Source organism: Vulpes lagopus, chromosome 5 (assembly GCF_018345385.1).
Source record: "Vulpes lagopus strain Blue_001 chromosome 5, ASM1834538v1, whole genome shotgun sequence".
Lineage (NCBI taxonomy): Eukaryota > Metazoa > Chordata > Mammalia > Carnivora > Canidae > Vulpes > Vulpes lagopus.
The window spans coordinates 113571863-113588598 of NC_054828.1; the positions used below are offsets into that span (position 1 = coordinate 113571863).

General features: G+C 48.5%; 1 protein-coding gene and 1 pseudogene across 2 annotated transcripts in view; both read left to right on the forward strand.

Moving 5' to 3' along the window:
* The first annotated feature begins 347 nt into the window (after nucleotides 1-347).
* On the forward strand, nucleotides 348-2750 carry LOC121491879 (annotated as a pseudogene).
* Nucleotides 2751-12975: 10225 nt separating this feature from the next.
* The window catches only part of KIF3C (kinesin family member 3C), a 38164-nt gene continuing 34403 nt past the window's right edge, over nucleotides 12976-16736 (forward strand). The window contains exon 1 of one of the 2 annotated variants that reach the window (XM_041756920.1): nucleotides 12976-15358. In XM_041756920.1, coding sequence (XP_041612854.1) covers nucleotides 13799-15358 — 1560 coding nt within the window. In that variant the 5' untranslated portion in view covers nucleotides 12976-13798. The remainder of the gene's footprint in view (nucleotides 15359-16736) is intronic. The other variant, XM_041756918.1, reaches the window with a different exon arrangement.

Genomic DNA, 16736 nt, shown 5'->3' on the forward strand with positions numbered 1-16736 from the left:
TGGGTGGCTCAGTGGGTTGGGCGTCTGGCTTCGGCTTAGGTCATGATCCCCGGGTCCTGGGATCAAGCCCTGCATCAGGCTCCAGGCTCAGCCGGGAACCTGCCTCTCCCTCTGCCGCTCCCCCTGCTTGTGCTCTCTTTGTCAAATAAATAAATAAAATCTTAAAACAAAAAAAAAAACCACAAGCACACACAAAAAGATCACCCTACATGCAACAACAGGGAGAATGATCTGAAATAAATTATGACCTAAAATAAATTATAAAGTTAAGCCACTATTTAAAACAATAATGTTTTTAGAACCTCGGTGATGGTTGAGACTTCACTGCCAAGCTAGGAATGGGACAGATGGTGGAGACTGACCCCAGCACCCGAAGGATCTCACCCTGGTGGTGTAGACACTCCTGCAACAGATGCAAGATAAATGTCGGACTATGTCTGACTAGATCGTGGGAAAGAACTGATGGCATGAGGTGTTCCACTGACGACCTGGAGAAAAACATTGCAGACCTCATGACACAGGCTGGGGCAGAAGAACCGGCAGATGAAGACAAGATATCAGCCACACCAAAGAGTAGAAGCTTGCTATTTTACACTGAAATTTGGAACAGCATTTTTTTTTAAGATTTTATTTATTTATTCATGAGAGACAGAGAGAGAGAGGCAGAGACACAGGCAGAGGGAGAAGCAGGCTCCATACAGGGAGCCCGTCGTGAGACTCGATCCCAGATCTCAAGAATCAGGCCCTGGGCCGAAGGCTGCACTAAACTGCTGAGCCACCCAGACTGCCCCTGGAACAGCATTTTTATTCTTATTTTTATTTTATTTTATTTTATTTTAGAACAGCATTTTTATAAGCAACAGAAGATCGAATGGCTTTTTTCCTTACTTTTTAAATTTATATTCAATTTGACAACATATAGCATAACATCCAGTGCTCATCCCATCAAGTCCCCTCCTCAGTGCCTGTCACTCAGTCACTGCATCCCCCCACCCACCTCCCCTTCCACAACCCTTTGTTTCCCGGAGTTAGGAGTCTCTCACTGTCGAATGGCTTTTTGAAGCAACTACTATGTATAGACAGGTTTTCTATGATAAAGTGTACACTCTTCTTATCACATACTGTCTAGTGAGTTTATAGGGTGATTCCTCCCAATTTCTCGAACATGGTAATTTCACATCTTTAGACCTTGGTCAGTTATGCTGTTATTTTTTTTTTTAACAAGCAATTTTTTTAAAAGATTTATTTATTGATTGATTGATTGATTGATTGATTGATTTATGATAGATACACACAGAGAGAGAGAGAGAGAGAGAGAGAGGCAGAGACACAGGCAGAGGGAGAAGCAGGCTCCATGCAAGGAGCCCGATGTGAGACTCGATCCCTTACTCCAGAATCGTGCTCTGGGCCAAAGGCAAGCGCCAAACTGCTGAGCCACCCAGGGGTCCCCACAATTTTATTTCTTTTAATGATTTTATTTATTTATTCATGAGAGACACACACACACAGAGAGAGAGAGAGAGAGAGAGAGAGAGAGAGATTGAGAGAGAGGCAGAGACACAGGCAGAGGGAGAAGCAGGCTCCACGCAGGGAGCTGGATGTGGGACCTGATCCCAGGACTCCAGGATCACGCCCTAAGCTGAAGGCGGCGTTAAACCGCTGAGCCACCCAGGCGTCCCAGCTATGCTGTTAAATAGTAAACACCCAAACTTTGGTGGATCATGCATAAAATTGTCAAATATTTTAGGGTACAAAAAAATAAAACAATAAAACTTTTAGAAAATAATATACGAGGGACGCCTGGGTGGCTCAGCGGTTGAGCATCTGCCTTCAGCTCAAAGTGTGATCCCAAGTCCGGGAATTGAGTTCTGCATGGGGCTCTCTGTGAGAAGCCTTCTTCTCCCTCTGCCTGTGTCTCTGTCTCTCTCTCTCTCTCTGTGTGTCTATCATGAATAAATAAACTCTAAAAATAAAAGAAAAGAATATAGAAGAATTTCTTTGTGACCTTGGGTATAGAAAGAGTTTTAAAGCAAAACAGGAAAAGTGCTAATCAAAGAGAAAGATGGAAAAGTATGTCTGTATTCAATTTAAGGAATCCTAGATATAAAAAACACCATGAAAAGAATGAAATGTCAAGCCACAGAGAAGATACTTGCAACACATATAAGCAATAGAAGTTTCAAAGCCAGAATATAAAAGAACTCCTATAAGGACACCTGGTGGGTCAGTGGTTAGTCTGCCTTCAGCCCAGGGCATGATCCCAGAGTCCCAGGATCGAGTCCCACATTGGGCTCCCTGGATGGAGCCTGCTTCTCCCTCTGCAGGAGGGAGAGACTCCTCTGTGTCTCTGCCTCTCTCTTTGTGTCTCTCATGAATAAATAAATAAAATATTTTAAATAAATAAATAAATAAACTCCTATAAAGCAATAAGAACAAGACAGATAATTCAGCAGAAAAGTGAGCAAGAGGGGTGCCTGGCTGGCTCAGTTGGAAGAGCACGAAACTTTTGATCTCGGGGTTGTGAGTTCGAGCTCGATGTTGGGCATAGAGATGACTTAAAATTAAAATCTTAAATAAAATGAGCAAGAGATATGAAGGGGTAGGTAATTCACAGGAGAAGATATGAAATGTCAGCAGACATATGAAAACATGTTTAACTTTGTCATCTCCAAGAAATCCGAATTAAAGGCATAGTGGGACACCAAGTATCTAAAACAAAGAATGTCAATATTAAGTTTCGGTTCTTCTGAAGCAACTGGAACTCTCATACACTGTTATCAGTGTAACCTTTTACATCCAGTTTGGTAAACAGTTTGACATCATCTACTGAAATTGAAACTTGCATTCTCTATGACCCAGCAATTCCACTCCTAGGGACATACGCAAGGGAAACGGGCTCAATGCACACAGGAGACATAAATAAGAATGCTCATAGCGTCATAACCTATAATAACCCCAAATTGGAAATAACCCAAATGGTAATTTGGGGGCAGCAGCGTGGCTCAGTTGGTTAGGTATCTGGCTCTCAACTTTGGCTCAGGTCATGATCTCAGGGTCCTGGGATCAGCTCCATGTCAGGCTCCATGCTCAGTGGGAAGTCTACTTGATGATTCTCTCTCTCCCTACCCCTCCCTCCTCTAGTGCTCTCTTGGTCTCTGGCTCTAAAATAAATAAGTAAATCTTGTTTAAAAATGAGATGATAGGTGGTATAGTCCTACAATGAAATATTATACAGTAATAACACTATACACAACAGACACAACAACATAGATGAGTCTATCAAATAAAAGAAACAAGAAAAAAGCCCCTTACAAAAGAATGCACACTATATGAATTATATAAACCTCAAAAATTGGCAAAACTGGGGCACCTGGCTGGCTCAGTTGGTAGAGCATGTGATTCTCAATCTCAGGGTCATGAGTTCAAGATCCACAGTGAGTGTAGAGCTTACTTTAAAAAACAGGCAAAAGAAAACCGTACTCTTTAGATGGTAAAAGAAAAAGAAAAGCAAGCAAATGAACATTATAAAATCAGGAATGCTTACCTTACAGAGAAAGGAGAGAAATGTGACTCAGAGGGTCCTGCAGGGGACTACTGGGATGCTGGCAATGTCCTCTGTTTAGCTTGGATGGTTGGCACAAGGGATGGTGGTTTGGGGGAGGGGTGTTGGTATTTTTTTGGCAAAAGGGATGATGGGTTTTGGTTTTTTTTTTTGTATTTGGGGGCATTTTAAGTGGTATATTCATGTAATACAACTTTCTGAATGTGTTTTATTCGATTGAACTATGTGAAATTGCCAATATCAACCATTTTTAACCTCCAAAATGGCAATTTCAGATGGCTCAACCTAATATTTCATAGTAAAATCAAGTTTAAATTAAGATAAGCAGCCATTCAAAAGAAAATAGAAGAAAAAAATAGAAAAAAGAAAGATAAGCAGCCATTCAAAATGACTATTGTAGGGATGCCTGGGTGGCTTGGTGGTTGAGCGTTTGCCTTTGGCTCGGGTTGTGGTCCTGCGGTCCTGGGATCAAGTCCTGTACAGGGTGTCTCTGCCTCTCTCTGGGTCTCTCATGAATAAATAAATAAAATCTTTTGAAATATGATTATTGTAAGGTCTATTAATAACTACATTCACTTATTTAATTTTTAAAGATATATTTATTTATTTGAGAGAGAGCTCGTGCATGCACACTATCCAGTGGGGGGAAGGACAGAGGCTCAAGCAGACTCCCTGCTGAGCACGGAGCCGGAAGTAGGGGCTCCATCCCATGACCCATGAGATCAAGACCTGAGCTGAAACCAAGAGTCAGACGCTCAACTGACTGAGCCACCCAGGCGCCCACCATTTATTTATTAAACAAATGTTTCCTGAGGGCTTATGAATCAGGCGTACTTCTAAGCACTGGAATAGAGAATCATATTCTTTCATGCTGCTTGCATTCTAATGGATTTGAAAACACAGTGAATGAAGTGGAGGAGAGAGGCCCTGTGCAGCCATGGGAGGGAAAGCCTGCGGGCAGAAGAAAGAGCAAGTGCACAGGCCCTATGACTGGAATGTGCTTGGGAGTACTGCAGAACAGGGAGGCCAGTGTTATTGAGTCAGAGTGCAGCAAGGAGAGAGGATGAATACATGAAATGAGAGAAGTAACTAGAGACCCACCATGGAAGGACACGTGCCCAGGCAAGGGACTTTGGAGTTTATTCTGAGAGCAATGAGAGGCCATCAGGAGGTTGAGAGCAGGAAGTGGTATGATTTGATCTATAGTTTAGAAGAAAGATTTTTGGCTGTTCTACAGAGAAGGGGAAGTAGGGAAGTGGAAGCAGGGATTCCTGTTAAAATGCCGCTGCAGTGTCCAGGCGAGAGATGAAGGTGGCATGGACCACGGTGGCAGTGGTGGTAGCACACAGTATGTTGCAGTCAAGATCGGTAGATTTGATGGGTAGAACTCAGGTAGGATTTGTGGATGGATTGCACTGAGAGTAAGCAGAAAAACAGTTGATAGTGTGTGTATGTGTGTGGGTGTGCATTTTAAGATTTATTTATTTCAGTGAGAGAGAGTGCACGTGAAGGAGGGAGGAGCAGAGGAAGAGGGAGAGAGAAATTCAAGCAGATTCTCTGCTTAGCGTGGAGCCCCACCTAGGGCTCAATCTCATGACCCTAAGATCATGACCAAGAGTGGGAGGCTTAGTCAACTGCACCACCCAGGCACCCTGATAATGTGTATATTTTTTAAAAATTAGGATACACAATTCTATATATGGTACAGTCAAAACTCTTTAAAACATGTTCTTGGGGCACCTGGCTGGCTCAGGTGGAGGAGAATGCAACTCTTTGATCTCGGGGTTGTAAGTTCAGGGCCCATGCTGGGTGTAAAAATTACTTAAAAATAAAATCTTTTGGGATGCCTGGGTGGCTCAGTGGCTCAGTGGTTGAGTGCCTCACTTCAGCCCAGGGCATGATCCTGGAGTCCTGGGATCAAGTCCCACATTGGGCTCCCTGCATAGAGCCTGCTTCTCCCTTTGCCTATGTCTCTGCCTCTCTCTCTCTCTCTCTGTGTCTCTCATGAATAAATAAAATCTTTAAAAATAAATAAATAGATAATAAATAAATAAAATCTTTAGGGGTGCCTGGATGTCTCAGTCAGTTAAGTGACCAACTCTTGATTTTGACTCAGGTCATGATCTCAGGTTTGTGAGATGGAGCCCCATGTTGGGCTCTGCACTCAACTGAAATCTACTTGAGAGTCTCTCACTCCCTCTCCGTCTGCCCCCCTCCCCCACCACTTGCACCCTCACACTTTCTCCTCCCTAAATAAATAAAATAAAATAATAAAAATAAAAAATAAAAATCTTAGGAAAACAAAACAAAACATGTTTTTAAAGTATTTTTGTTACTAGAAATTCAAGTATGGAGAAGTAGAAGAAATTCAGTTGGGGAAACAGAATATTTTCATCAATGGATGGATTACACCATTAAACCAGCTGCTGCTAATTACAGAGTAGGAATGGCTACAGAAGGTAAGGAAAAAAAGAAAGTACCTCACCCCTCGCCCCAATCCCTCTGCCCTGCCCTGGGCTTGGAGAAAGGAAGAAAGTGTTTACTGGAGAGACAGGAGTTAATACGCTGCGGGGGGGGGGGGGGGCATTGAAAGAAGGTGGAGCTGATCCAGGTAGGGGGCCATTTGAAATCAGAGCCTTGGGGTCCAGTACAAAGTGATAGAAAGAGCACCCACTCTGGAGTTGGAGACATTCAGCTCAAGTCCCCGGACTGCCAGGTACCATCTAAATTAATGTGAAAGTTAGACAAACGTTCTGTAATCCACCTATGAGGTGTCCAATAAAGGGTGGCTACTAAGGACAGTGTTTTTTTTTTATATTTAGATTTTTTTAATTTTCAGATTTTTCTATATTTTGGTGGGGATGGGGAGTTAACTCAACTCCCATTTACCAGAAAATATAGCAGACAAAGGAGAAAACAAACTTGGGGAAAGAGGAACTGCTATTAATGTAGACTTGGACACAGCTGGGGATCTCTTGAGTTAGATAATCTCACAGTGACGGATCCCAGACTCCGCCAGTGACTCTGTCACATAGTCATATCTCCCTCTGCTGGCAGAACTTGGTTTTGCAGGGTAACCCCAAACCCTGAATAACTTGTGTCTGAAAATTTGCAGGCCCCAGAATTACTAAGGAGTTAAAATTGCCTTCTTGATACCATCTCATGCTAACTGGTTACTGGGACCACACTGGAAGAAGATGCTGGGATGGGAATCCCCTGGGAAAGAATGGCCATTGTCACAGAAAACAGTGAAGGGAGTTTCTTCCTCCCACCAAGCCAAAAATGGGTCTGAACGCCTATGAGACTCGTATTCAAACCAGGACTGAGAAGCAACCATTTTGCCATGTCCACAGGAAGCTTGCCTTGTGGCACAGGAGACAGATCACTCAGGTTGAAGGTTTGGAGTCTGAAGACTGTGCCATTTGATGGCGGGGTGTCCTTCTCTGGTCACTTAGCCTGAAGCTTGGAGTCCTCCTTTGAATGTGGGGATATTAATATTTGTCCTCTCTTGGGGTTGACGTGGGGATTAAGTGAGAAATACAGGCGATAACATGTTGTTAACTGTAAATCATTCTACAAATATAAGGGGGTTTTTTTGTTTTTGTTTTCATTTTTTTACCACCCCTTCTTTGTCTTGTCTCCTCATTTCCTTGCCCTGAAGGTCTTGGAACATTCATTCATTCATTTGCTTCACAGCTGATTTTGGTGAACTAAAGTGAATATAGTATCAGGCTAAGTGTGAGGAAAGGAGACACAGAGATAAAGAGCATAGCTCCTGGGTCGCCTAGGTGGTTCAATCGGTTAGGCATCTGCCTTTGGATCTGGTCATGATCCCAGGGTCCTGCTCAATGGAGAGCCTCTCCTTCTTCCTCTCCCCCTCACTTTTGCTTTCTCTCACTTTCTCTCAAATAAATAAATAAAATCTAAAAAAAAAAAAAAAAAAACATAGCTCCTGTCTTCATGAGGCATATTTTAAGGGGAGGGAGACAGACTCAGGGAGCCATAGTACAACAAGGTAGACTTCCATGAGTACTATAAGGCTAATTAAACAATAAGCTATAGAATTATGAGGAAAGAAAAGATTATTTAGAATAGAAAGAATTAGGGGAGGCAAAGAAGGCTTCCCAGAAGAAGTGATATTCATATAAAGCTTTCATTTATTTCATTTATTTATAAATATACTGAGCACATGCTATGTGCCAGGAACTGGACTAGTCATTGTGAATACAAGAATGAACAAAACAGAGGCACCTGACCAGCTCAATTGAGAGAGCATGCAACTCTTGATCCCGCGTCATGAGTTTGAGCTCCACGTTGGGCATAGAGTTAACCTAGAAAAAAAGAAAATGGGGGTGCCTGGGTGGCTCAGTCAGTAAAGCGTGTGCCTTCAACTCAGGTCATGATCCCAGGGTCTAGCTCTCTGCTCAGTGGGGAGCCTGCTTCTCCCTCTGCCTGCTGTTCTCCCTTCTTGTGCTCTCTCACTCTCTCTCACATGCTTTCTCTCTATCAAACAAGTAAAATCTTTAAACAAATTTTTTTTAAAGATTTTATTTATTTATTCATGAGAGACACACAGAGAGAGAGAGAGAGAGAGAGAGAGAGGCAGAGACACAGGCAGAGGGAGAAGCAGGCTCCATGCAGGGAGCCTGATGTGGGACTCGATCCTGGGTCTCCAGGATCAGGCCCTGGGCTGAAGGCAGCGCTAAGCCACTGAGCCACCTGGGCTCAAATAAATAAATAAAATAAATAATATAAATAAATATATAAATATTTAAATAAACAAAAAAATTTTTAAAAGAAAAGAAAATGAATGAAACAGTCATGTTATATTTTCACAGAGCAACAAAAGTGGGCAAATAATTATCGAATTACAAGTATGCTAAATTCTATGAAAGAAAGTAAAGGGAACAATGAGAACAAATTACAAAGAGATATAAATTAGGTGGGAAAGTCAAGAAATATACCCTTAGGAATTGACATTCAAACTGAGAGCTGAGGGGATCCCTGGGTGGCGCAGCGGTTTGGCGCCTGCCTTTGGCCCAGGGCGCGATCCTGGAGACCCGGGATCGAATCCCACATCGGGCTCCCGGTGCATGGAGCCTGCTTCTCCCTCTGCCTGTGTCTCTGCCTCTCTCTTTCTCTCCCTGTGACTATCATAAATAAATAAATAAAAAAAATAAAAATAAAAAAAAAAAACAGTATGTTAAAAAAAAAAAAAAAAACAAACAAACTGAGAGCTGAAAGATGAAGAGCAGGGATCTAGGGAAAGATGGTGAGGATGAATGTTCTATGTAGCAGAAACAGACCCTGTGTAAGTGCCTTGTGGTAGGAGATTGGAGGGGAGCTGGAAAAGACCATTGTAACTAGAGCCCAGGGAGAAGGTGAAGAGTGGCATGAGATGTGACAGGAGATATGGCAGGTACCAGATTATATAGGTAGTTGGGGGTTACATTTAGGATTTGGACTTTAACTTATGCTCACTGAAGAGCATTACAAAGTTTTAAGCATGGGGTGACATGATCAGACATGTATCTTTAAAAGACTATTTAGTAAAGAATGGGTGAGGGGAGGCAAGGGCATACCTAGGGAGACCAGACTGGAGGCTAGTGTAGGATGCCAGGCCAGAGAAGGTGGTGGTTTGTGTCATGATATTGGCTGTAGAAGTAGAGAAGTTGGTAGTTTTGACAAATATTATGGAAGTTGAGTTGATAGGATTTGGTGTTCGGAGGAATATACTGAGGGTGGGGAAAGAGCTGTTTACAGGGACATTCTTGGAGGGCAAAGTTTGGAAGGAGGATGATGAGTTCAGTGTGCACAAGTAGAACTTCAGGGGCATGGGAGCCATCCAAGTGGCGATGTCCATTAGAGAATTGGATATAAAGATTCGGAGCTCAGGGAAGTCTGGGCTGGAATACCAATTTAGAAATCATTTTGACATTAGTTGAAGTCATGAGCTATAGGGGTCATCATAGAGTGACATTGAAAGAAAAAGAGGGCTTAGGACTGTAACCGACACTATTTAATGTTAGAGTTGAAGGAGGCCAATCAGTTAGGGAGATTGAAACTGAGCAACCAGAACTCAGGAGAGCTTGAGGAGGAAACCAGAAAAGTGTTGTAGGGTCATGAAAACCACAGAAACTGAGTGAGAGTTTGCTAAAGAAGGAAGAAGTGGGTTATGTCAAAGACTCCTACTGAAAGGGGCCCTCTAGAATTGGCACCATGAGGTTCCTGATACCCTTTGCAAGAAGCATCTGTATTGAACAGTGGTAGGAGAAGCCATATTGAGTTGCAGAACGAATAGAAGATGAAGCTGTGTAGACAGGTACAAAATTAGAAGAACATTGCCAACAGAGATGTAGCACCAGCAAAGGCATATGGAGGTGCCCAAAACTGTGGTGTGCTTGGAGGACTTAAGACAAACGCAAGTAGCTAGAGACTTGAGTGTGGAACAGAGAGAGGGAAGGAAGAGTGGCTGATGAAGATGCTGAAAAAGGAAACACAGGATGTGAACAGCCTTGAATTTGAGGGACAAAAGGAAGAAAAACTATGATTTCTTGAATGCCTTCTACATCCTGGGAGTTTTTATATTATCTCATTTAATACTCATGTAAACCCTGTGAGTAATAGTAGAATTCCTATCTTCACTCTCTCCACTGAGAAAATAAGCTATTCAGAGACGTTTTACTTTTACTCAAAATCACACATCTTGTGAGCAATGGGATTCCAATCTCCCTCCCAAACAGGAGGATCTGGGGAAGTGCCTGCTGGGTGGTGGTATCAAGTGTGTGGGGGGGGGGCCAGGGCCAGAAGCCCTTTCCTCCAGCAGCACCACAGCATCAGGTGAGTTAGCCAAAGCAGAGAAAACGTAGTCCAAAAACCAAAGCCAAGTACAACAAGAAAATATTATAAGAGCCAAATGGTCAGTCTATCCAGAAGCCAAGTTGCCAGAGCCAAGAGAGGTTAGTCTACAAAGCCAAAACCTCACCTAGTAATCGGTCCAAAAGCCAAGTTAATCGAAGCTTTAGAGCTTGATCAAAGAGAGGGTTGGGGAAAGCCAAGAAACTTCACAAGTAGGCGAGCCTCCAGCTAAGCCTCAAGCTTCCAGTCAAGGTTTCAGATAACACTACCTCCTCAATCTGGATTTCAGACAGGAAGGACAACTCTGGCTCATCCACAGGTGCCAATGCCCTCTACAGAGTAGAACATGGGTAGGACACTGGGTTAGTCCCTGGACTTGAGGAATTATACCTGACTTATATCCTAGAGGAAAAATACAGAGACCTCCAAAAAGAAACATCAAACACGGACCTGGTCTACTGAGGATACTCAAGAAAGCCAGAGCTATCAGGTGAACCAAGCCAGACCACAAGCCCGTATTAAGGGCTTGGTTAAAAATAAGTCTTCTCTGGCAGCCCCAATGGCCCAGCGGTTTGGCCTGAGGTATGATCTTGGAGACCCAGGATCCAGTCCCACATCAGGCCCCCTGCGTGGAGCCTGCTTCCCCCTCTGCCTGTGTCTCTGTCTCTCTCTCTCTGTGTCTGTCATGAATAAATAAAATAAAAATTAAAAAAAAAAGTCTTCTCAGAGGTGACTGGTTGGCTCAATGGGTGGAGCGTGCAGCTCTTGATCTCAGATAGTGATGGTATAGTAGAAATTACTCAAAAACAAATTCTTTTTTAAAAAGTCTTCTGGGGGGGGGATCCTTCGGTGGCTCACTGGTTTGGCGTCTGCCTTTGGCTCAGGGCACCATCCTGCAGTCCAGGGATCAAGTCCCGCATCGGGCTCCTTGCATGGAGCCTGCTTCTCCCTCTGCCTGTGTCTCTGCCTCTCTCTCTCTATGTCTATTATGAATAAATAAAACCTTTAAAAAAAAAAGTCTTCTCGGGGATCCCTGGGTGGTTCAGTGGTTTAGTGCCTGCCTTTGGCCCAGGGCGCGATCCTGGAGTCCCGGGATCGAGTCCCACGTCGGGCTCTCGGCATGGAGCCTGCTTCTCCCTCCTGTGTCTCTGCCTCTCTCTCTCTCTCTCTCTCTCTGTTTATCATAAATAAATAAATAAATCCTTAAAAAAATAAAAATAAAAAAGTCTTCTCATTTGCACAATAGCTCATTCCTTGTTTCATCTGAGTCTCACAACCATTCCATAGAGTATTGTTCCTCTCCCCTTCTCCAATTGTTTTATTTTTTAAAAAGATACATTTTTTAAAATTTATTTATTTATTTATTTATTTATTTATTTATTTATTTATTTATTTATTTATTTAAGGGAGGTGGAGGGGAAGAGGGAGAGGGACAAGCAGACTCCTCACTGAGCCTGGAGCGGAGAGGGGCTTGATCCCACAGCTGAGAGGGGCTTGATCCCACAACCCTGAGATCATGACCTGAGCCACAATCAAGAGTCGGGGTTTAACTGACTGAGCCCCCCAGGCGCTCTCCATTCGTTTTAAACAGATGAGGAAATTGCAGCTAGAACAAGGTAAGAGATTGCCCAAAGTCACATCATTGGATGGAGATCAGAAGTGCAGGTTCAACCCCAAGCTTTGTTTTATGCAAATTCTGTCTCTATTGCTGCTGTGGAAAAGAAATTGGTCAGGAAAGACTTCCCAGAAGACGAAGTGCCTGAACCACACAAGCAAGTGGCAGGCCACCAAGTATAGAAGGGTGACAATGCCCTCTGGGCAAAGGCACAAGGACGCAACACGGCAGAGCCAGCGCAGTAAACAACACAGGGTTCTTCGAATGTGAGCCCCTTGTGGCCAAGGTCCAGCTCCTAGAATGGGGCCTGGGGCTCAGCAGGGGCTGGGGAACTGCTGGAAGGACCGAGGGAGCGAGGGAAGGGAGCGGAACGCAGATTCTCCCCCGGAGAGTACTGGAGATGAGGCCGGGAACCGGGCCGGGCCGGGGTCAGAAGTCGGAGGGGCCCGCGGAAGAGGAGGGAGGGGGCCGCGTGCGAGTGCAGGGGAGACGCAGGAGAGAAGCAGCTGGAAGAGGTTCCAGGACACAAGACGAAGGCCAGAAGTAAACCGGGCTGGCGAAAGGGAAGGGCAGAGTCAAGAAACGTCTGGGAGTCGAGGTGCCAGGCAACGCTCTGCAGGGGAGGGGTGACCTGTGCGCCTGCACCCCTGCACCCCTGCACCCCTGCACCCCTGCAAGGCAGGAGCAGCCGAGAGACGGAGGACGGCGCCTCGGCGGGAACGAGCGTGGGGGACGGTGACCCCGACCCGGCCAGGTGGGCTGCACCCTCAGCAGTCAGTCTTCGGTCGCGTGCCCGAGAGGGCGGGGCCTCCCGGACCGGAGGAGGCGGCAGCAACCTGCCAGAACCCCGTTAACAAAGGCAGGACTACAATTCCCAGCATGCTCGGGCCCGGTGGGGTGACGGCGGGCGGTGGCTGCGCCGCACCCGCCTGCTGGGCGCGGGACCTGGGTGGGCCCCCGAGCCCGTCCCCGGAGGGGTCTGCGGGGGAGCGAGCGGGCGATGCGCCCCGGCCCCGCGCGCGCCGGCCGCGCCGGGCTCGCGCCTCCCGCCCGCGGCCCCGCCCCTCGCCCCACCCCAGCCGGGCGGCTTAGCTGGGGCCGCAGCGCGGCGGCAACATCACTCTCGCCGCCGCTGCTCCGCCCCATCCCCTTCTGTTTTCCTCTCTCATTCTCCGGTGGCAGCGGCGGGGAAGGTGGAGGCAGGGGCAGCCGCAGCCGCGCAGGCTGCGATGAATGATCCCCCGGCGCGGGGGGAGGACTCCAGGTGAGCCTCTGCCCTCGGGAGGACCGGGACCCCCGGCCGCCCGGGACCAGCGCCCCCGCCATGGATCCCTAGAGGAGGAGGAGGAGGAGGAGGAGGAGGAGGAGAGACAGCTTCGCCGCCCGCCCCCATCCCATTTTCCTCTTCCTTTATCTCATTGTTGCCGTCGCTGTTTACGGCAGCGCTCCCTCTGCCCCAGCATGGGGCGGGCTCCGGGCACTGCCGCTCGGCCGGCACGGCTCCCGCGGCTGCCGGGGGGCTCAGCCTAATTCCCCCTGCCCTGCCGGTGCGGCGAGGACGGAGGGCGCCGGAGGCCCGGACTGCAGCGGCGGCGGGGCCACCTCCCAGCATCCGCACCCTCGGAGGCTGCATGCGGATTGAGGAGCCGCGCCGCGCCTGGGGGCTGGGCCGGCCCCGCTGATCCCGACCCAGCCCTAGCGAGGCCAGCAGGACCGCCCAGGCTGCGGAGGGGCCCCGGGGGCAGGAAGGAAGGAGCAGCAAGATGGCCAGTAAAACCAAGGCCAGCGAGGCCCTGAAGGTGGTGGCTCGGTGCCGCCCCCTCAGCCGGAAGGAGGAGGCTGCTGGTCACGAGCAGATCCTGACCATGGACGTGAAACTGGGCCAGGTGACCCTGCGGAACCCCCGCGCTGCCCCCGGGGAGCTGCCCAAGTCCTTCACCTTCGACGCCGTTTATGATGCCAGCTCCAAGCAGGCGGACTTATACGATGAAACCGTGAGGCCCCTGGTAGACTCGGTGCTTCAGGGTTTCAATGGCACGGTGTTTGCCTATGGCCAGACGGGCACTGGCAAGACCTACACCATGCAGGGGACCTGGGTGGAGCCCGAGCTGCGCGGGGTCATCCCCAATGCCTTTGAGCATATCTTCACCCACATCTCTCGCTCCCAGAACCAGCAGTACCTGGTCCGGGCCTCCTACCTGGAGATCTACCAGGAGGAGATTCGAGACCTGCTCTCCAAGGAGCCTGGCAAGAGGCTAGAACTGAAGGAGAACCCCGAGACCGGTGTCTACATCAAGGATCTCTCCTCCTTTGTCACCAAGAATGTCAAGGAGATCGAGCACGTGATGAACCTGGGAAACCAGACCCGGGCAGTGGGCAGCACGCACATGAATGAGGTCAGCTCCCGCTCCCATGCCATATTCGTCATCACTGTGGAGTGCAGCGAGCGTGGCTCAGATGGCCAGGACCACATCCGTGTGGGCAAGCTCAACCTGGTGGACCTGGCTGGCAGTGAGAGGCAGAACAAGGCGGGCCCCAACACAGCTGCAGGGACGGCCGCGCAGTCCACAGGGAGTGGCGGCGGTGGAGGTGGTGGTGGTGGTGGTGGTGGTGGTGGTGGTGGAGGTGGAGAGAGGCCCAAGGAAGCCTCCAAAATCAACCTCTCACTGTCTGCCCTGGGCAACGTGATCGCTGCTCTGGCGGGCAACAGGAGCACCCACATCCCCTACCGGGACTCCAAGCTGACCCGGCTGCTCCAAGACTCTCTGGGGGGGAACGCCAAGACCATCATGGTGGCCACTCTGGGGCCAGCTTCTCACAGCTACGACGAGAGCCTCTCCACCCTGCGCTTTGCCAACAGGGCCAAGAACATCAAGAACAAGCCCCGGGTGAACGAGGATCCCAAGGACACGCTGCTGCGGGAATTCCAGGAGGAGATCGCCCGCCTGAAGGCCCAGCTGGAGAAGAAGGGGATGCTGGGAAAGCGGCTCCGGAGGAAGAGCAGCCGCAGGAAGAAGGCTGTGTCGGCCCCGGCTGGGTACCCGGAGGGGTCAGTGATAGAGGCCTGGGTGGCTGAAGAGGAGGATGACAACAACAACAACCACCGCCCACCCCAGCCCATCCTGGAGTCAGCTTTGGATAAGAACATGGAGAATTACCTGCAGGAGCAGAAGGAGCGCCTGGAGGAGGAGAAGGCAGCCATCCAGGATGACCGTAGCCTGGTGAGTGAGGAGAAGCAGAAGCTGCTGGAGGAAAAGGAGAAGATGCTGGAAGACCTAAGGCGGGAGCAGCAGGCCACAGAGCTGCTCGCAGCCAAGTACAAGGTAAGGGCCCGGGAGAGCAGGGGTACTCCGGAGAGGCCCGTAGGCATCCAGGCTGGCAGGATTTTCTTTGAGGGTCTATGACCTGGCCTGAAGCAAGGTGTCCTCCTCAGCACAACACACTGCCCTCCTGCCAACCACTCCCCTGGAGCAGCCAGGCGAATTCCTGGGATTCTGGGCTGCCAGGCAGAGCCTTCCAGGAGCACTGAGGAGAACACACAAACCACACACACACACACACACATGCACACACGAAGCAAAGCAGGCAGGGAGTCTTTCAAGCCAATGAGCTTGGGTCGATCTGCCCCGCTGCCTGTCAATCTCTGTTGGTGGCCCTCTGAAGTGTCAGTCAGGTCCTCAGCCTCATTTGGCTGTGGGGTCTCTTGCATGGCCTTCTCCCCTGGGAACTCCTCCCTCTGCAGCACCTTCACACCTCACACCATTTTAATGATACCTGACATCTGGATAGCACTTCCCAATTTACCAAATGCCCCACAGACGTGATCTCATTTGATCCTTAGCTATCCAGGGTACAGGTTCTTAAATCCCCGTTTTATAGGTGAATAACTAAGGCTCAGAGGTGACCTGACCATGGTTCCATCCTACAGAGTGGCAGAGCTGAGCTGGAACACATGGGCCTTGTGCTCTTCTGGGACTTGGATGGCAAGGCAGGACTGGGGATGGACCCTGCTCCCCACGAAAGCAGTCCGTGGGAACCATGCTGTGCAGGACCCAGTGCTTGGTAGCATTAGGAAGGAGATTCAGAGATCACAGAGAGGGTAGGGGAGAGTGCTGGGCTCTACCCTGGAGAACTGGAGTCTAGGCCCAGCTATGGTATCACTCATTGAGTGGTTTTGTGTAAGTTGCTTCCTCCTTTCCTCAAGCCTCAGTGTGGGGCTGAGGTACAGGGGCCCCTGCCAGGCCGCCACAGACCTGGTAAATTTCATTGCTGCAGATGCCACAACTCAGTGTTCCAGGCATTTCCAGGTCCATGGATTTCTCAACACTGGGGATGAGAGGAAGGACACAGGGAACAGGAGCACATGACTTCCTGGGGAGAACCAAACATTGCTATTTTTTATGCCCTCACAAGTGTGCGGGCTAGGGAGCAGGGAACCCAGCCTGGGGAGAGAGAGCTTCAGCTGCCAGAAGACTGGGCAGATGAGCCGTATGCCATTGTCTGTGTTATGGGAACGTGCTGCTGCACCAGGGGCTCTGGCCTTGCATCTTTAATATTTAATTCACCTCCGTGAGCTCAGCAAGGGTTCTGCTGAGGTGATTCCTCAATGGATCAGGTGTCTGGCACCTTTGGGGCCATCCTGGAAGAAGCAAGATGTTAGCTGAACAGCTAGACTCAGCCCTCCCTGGGAGGAAAGGAATC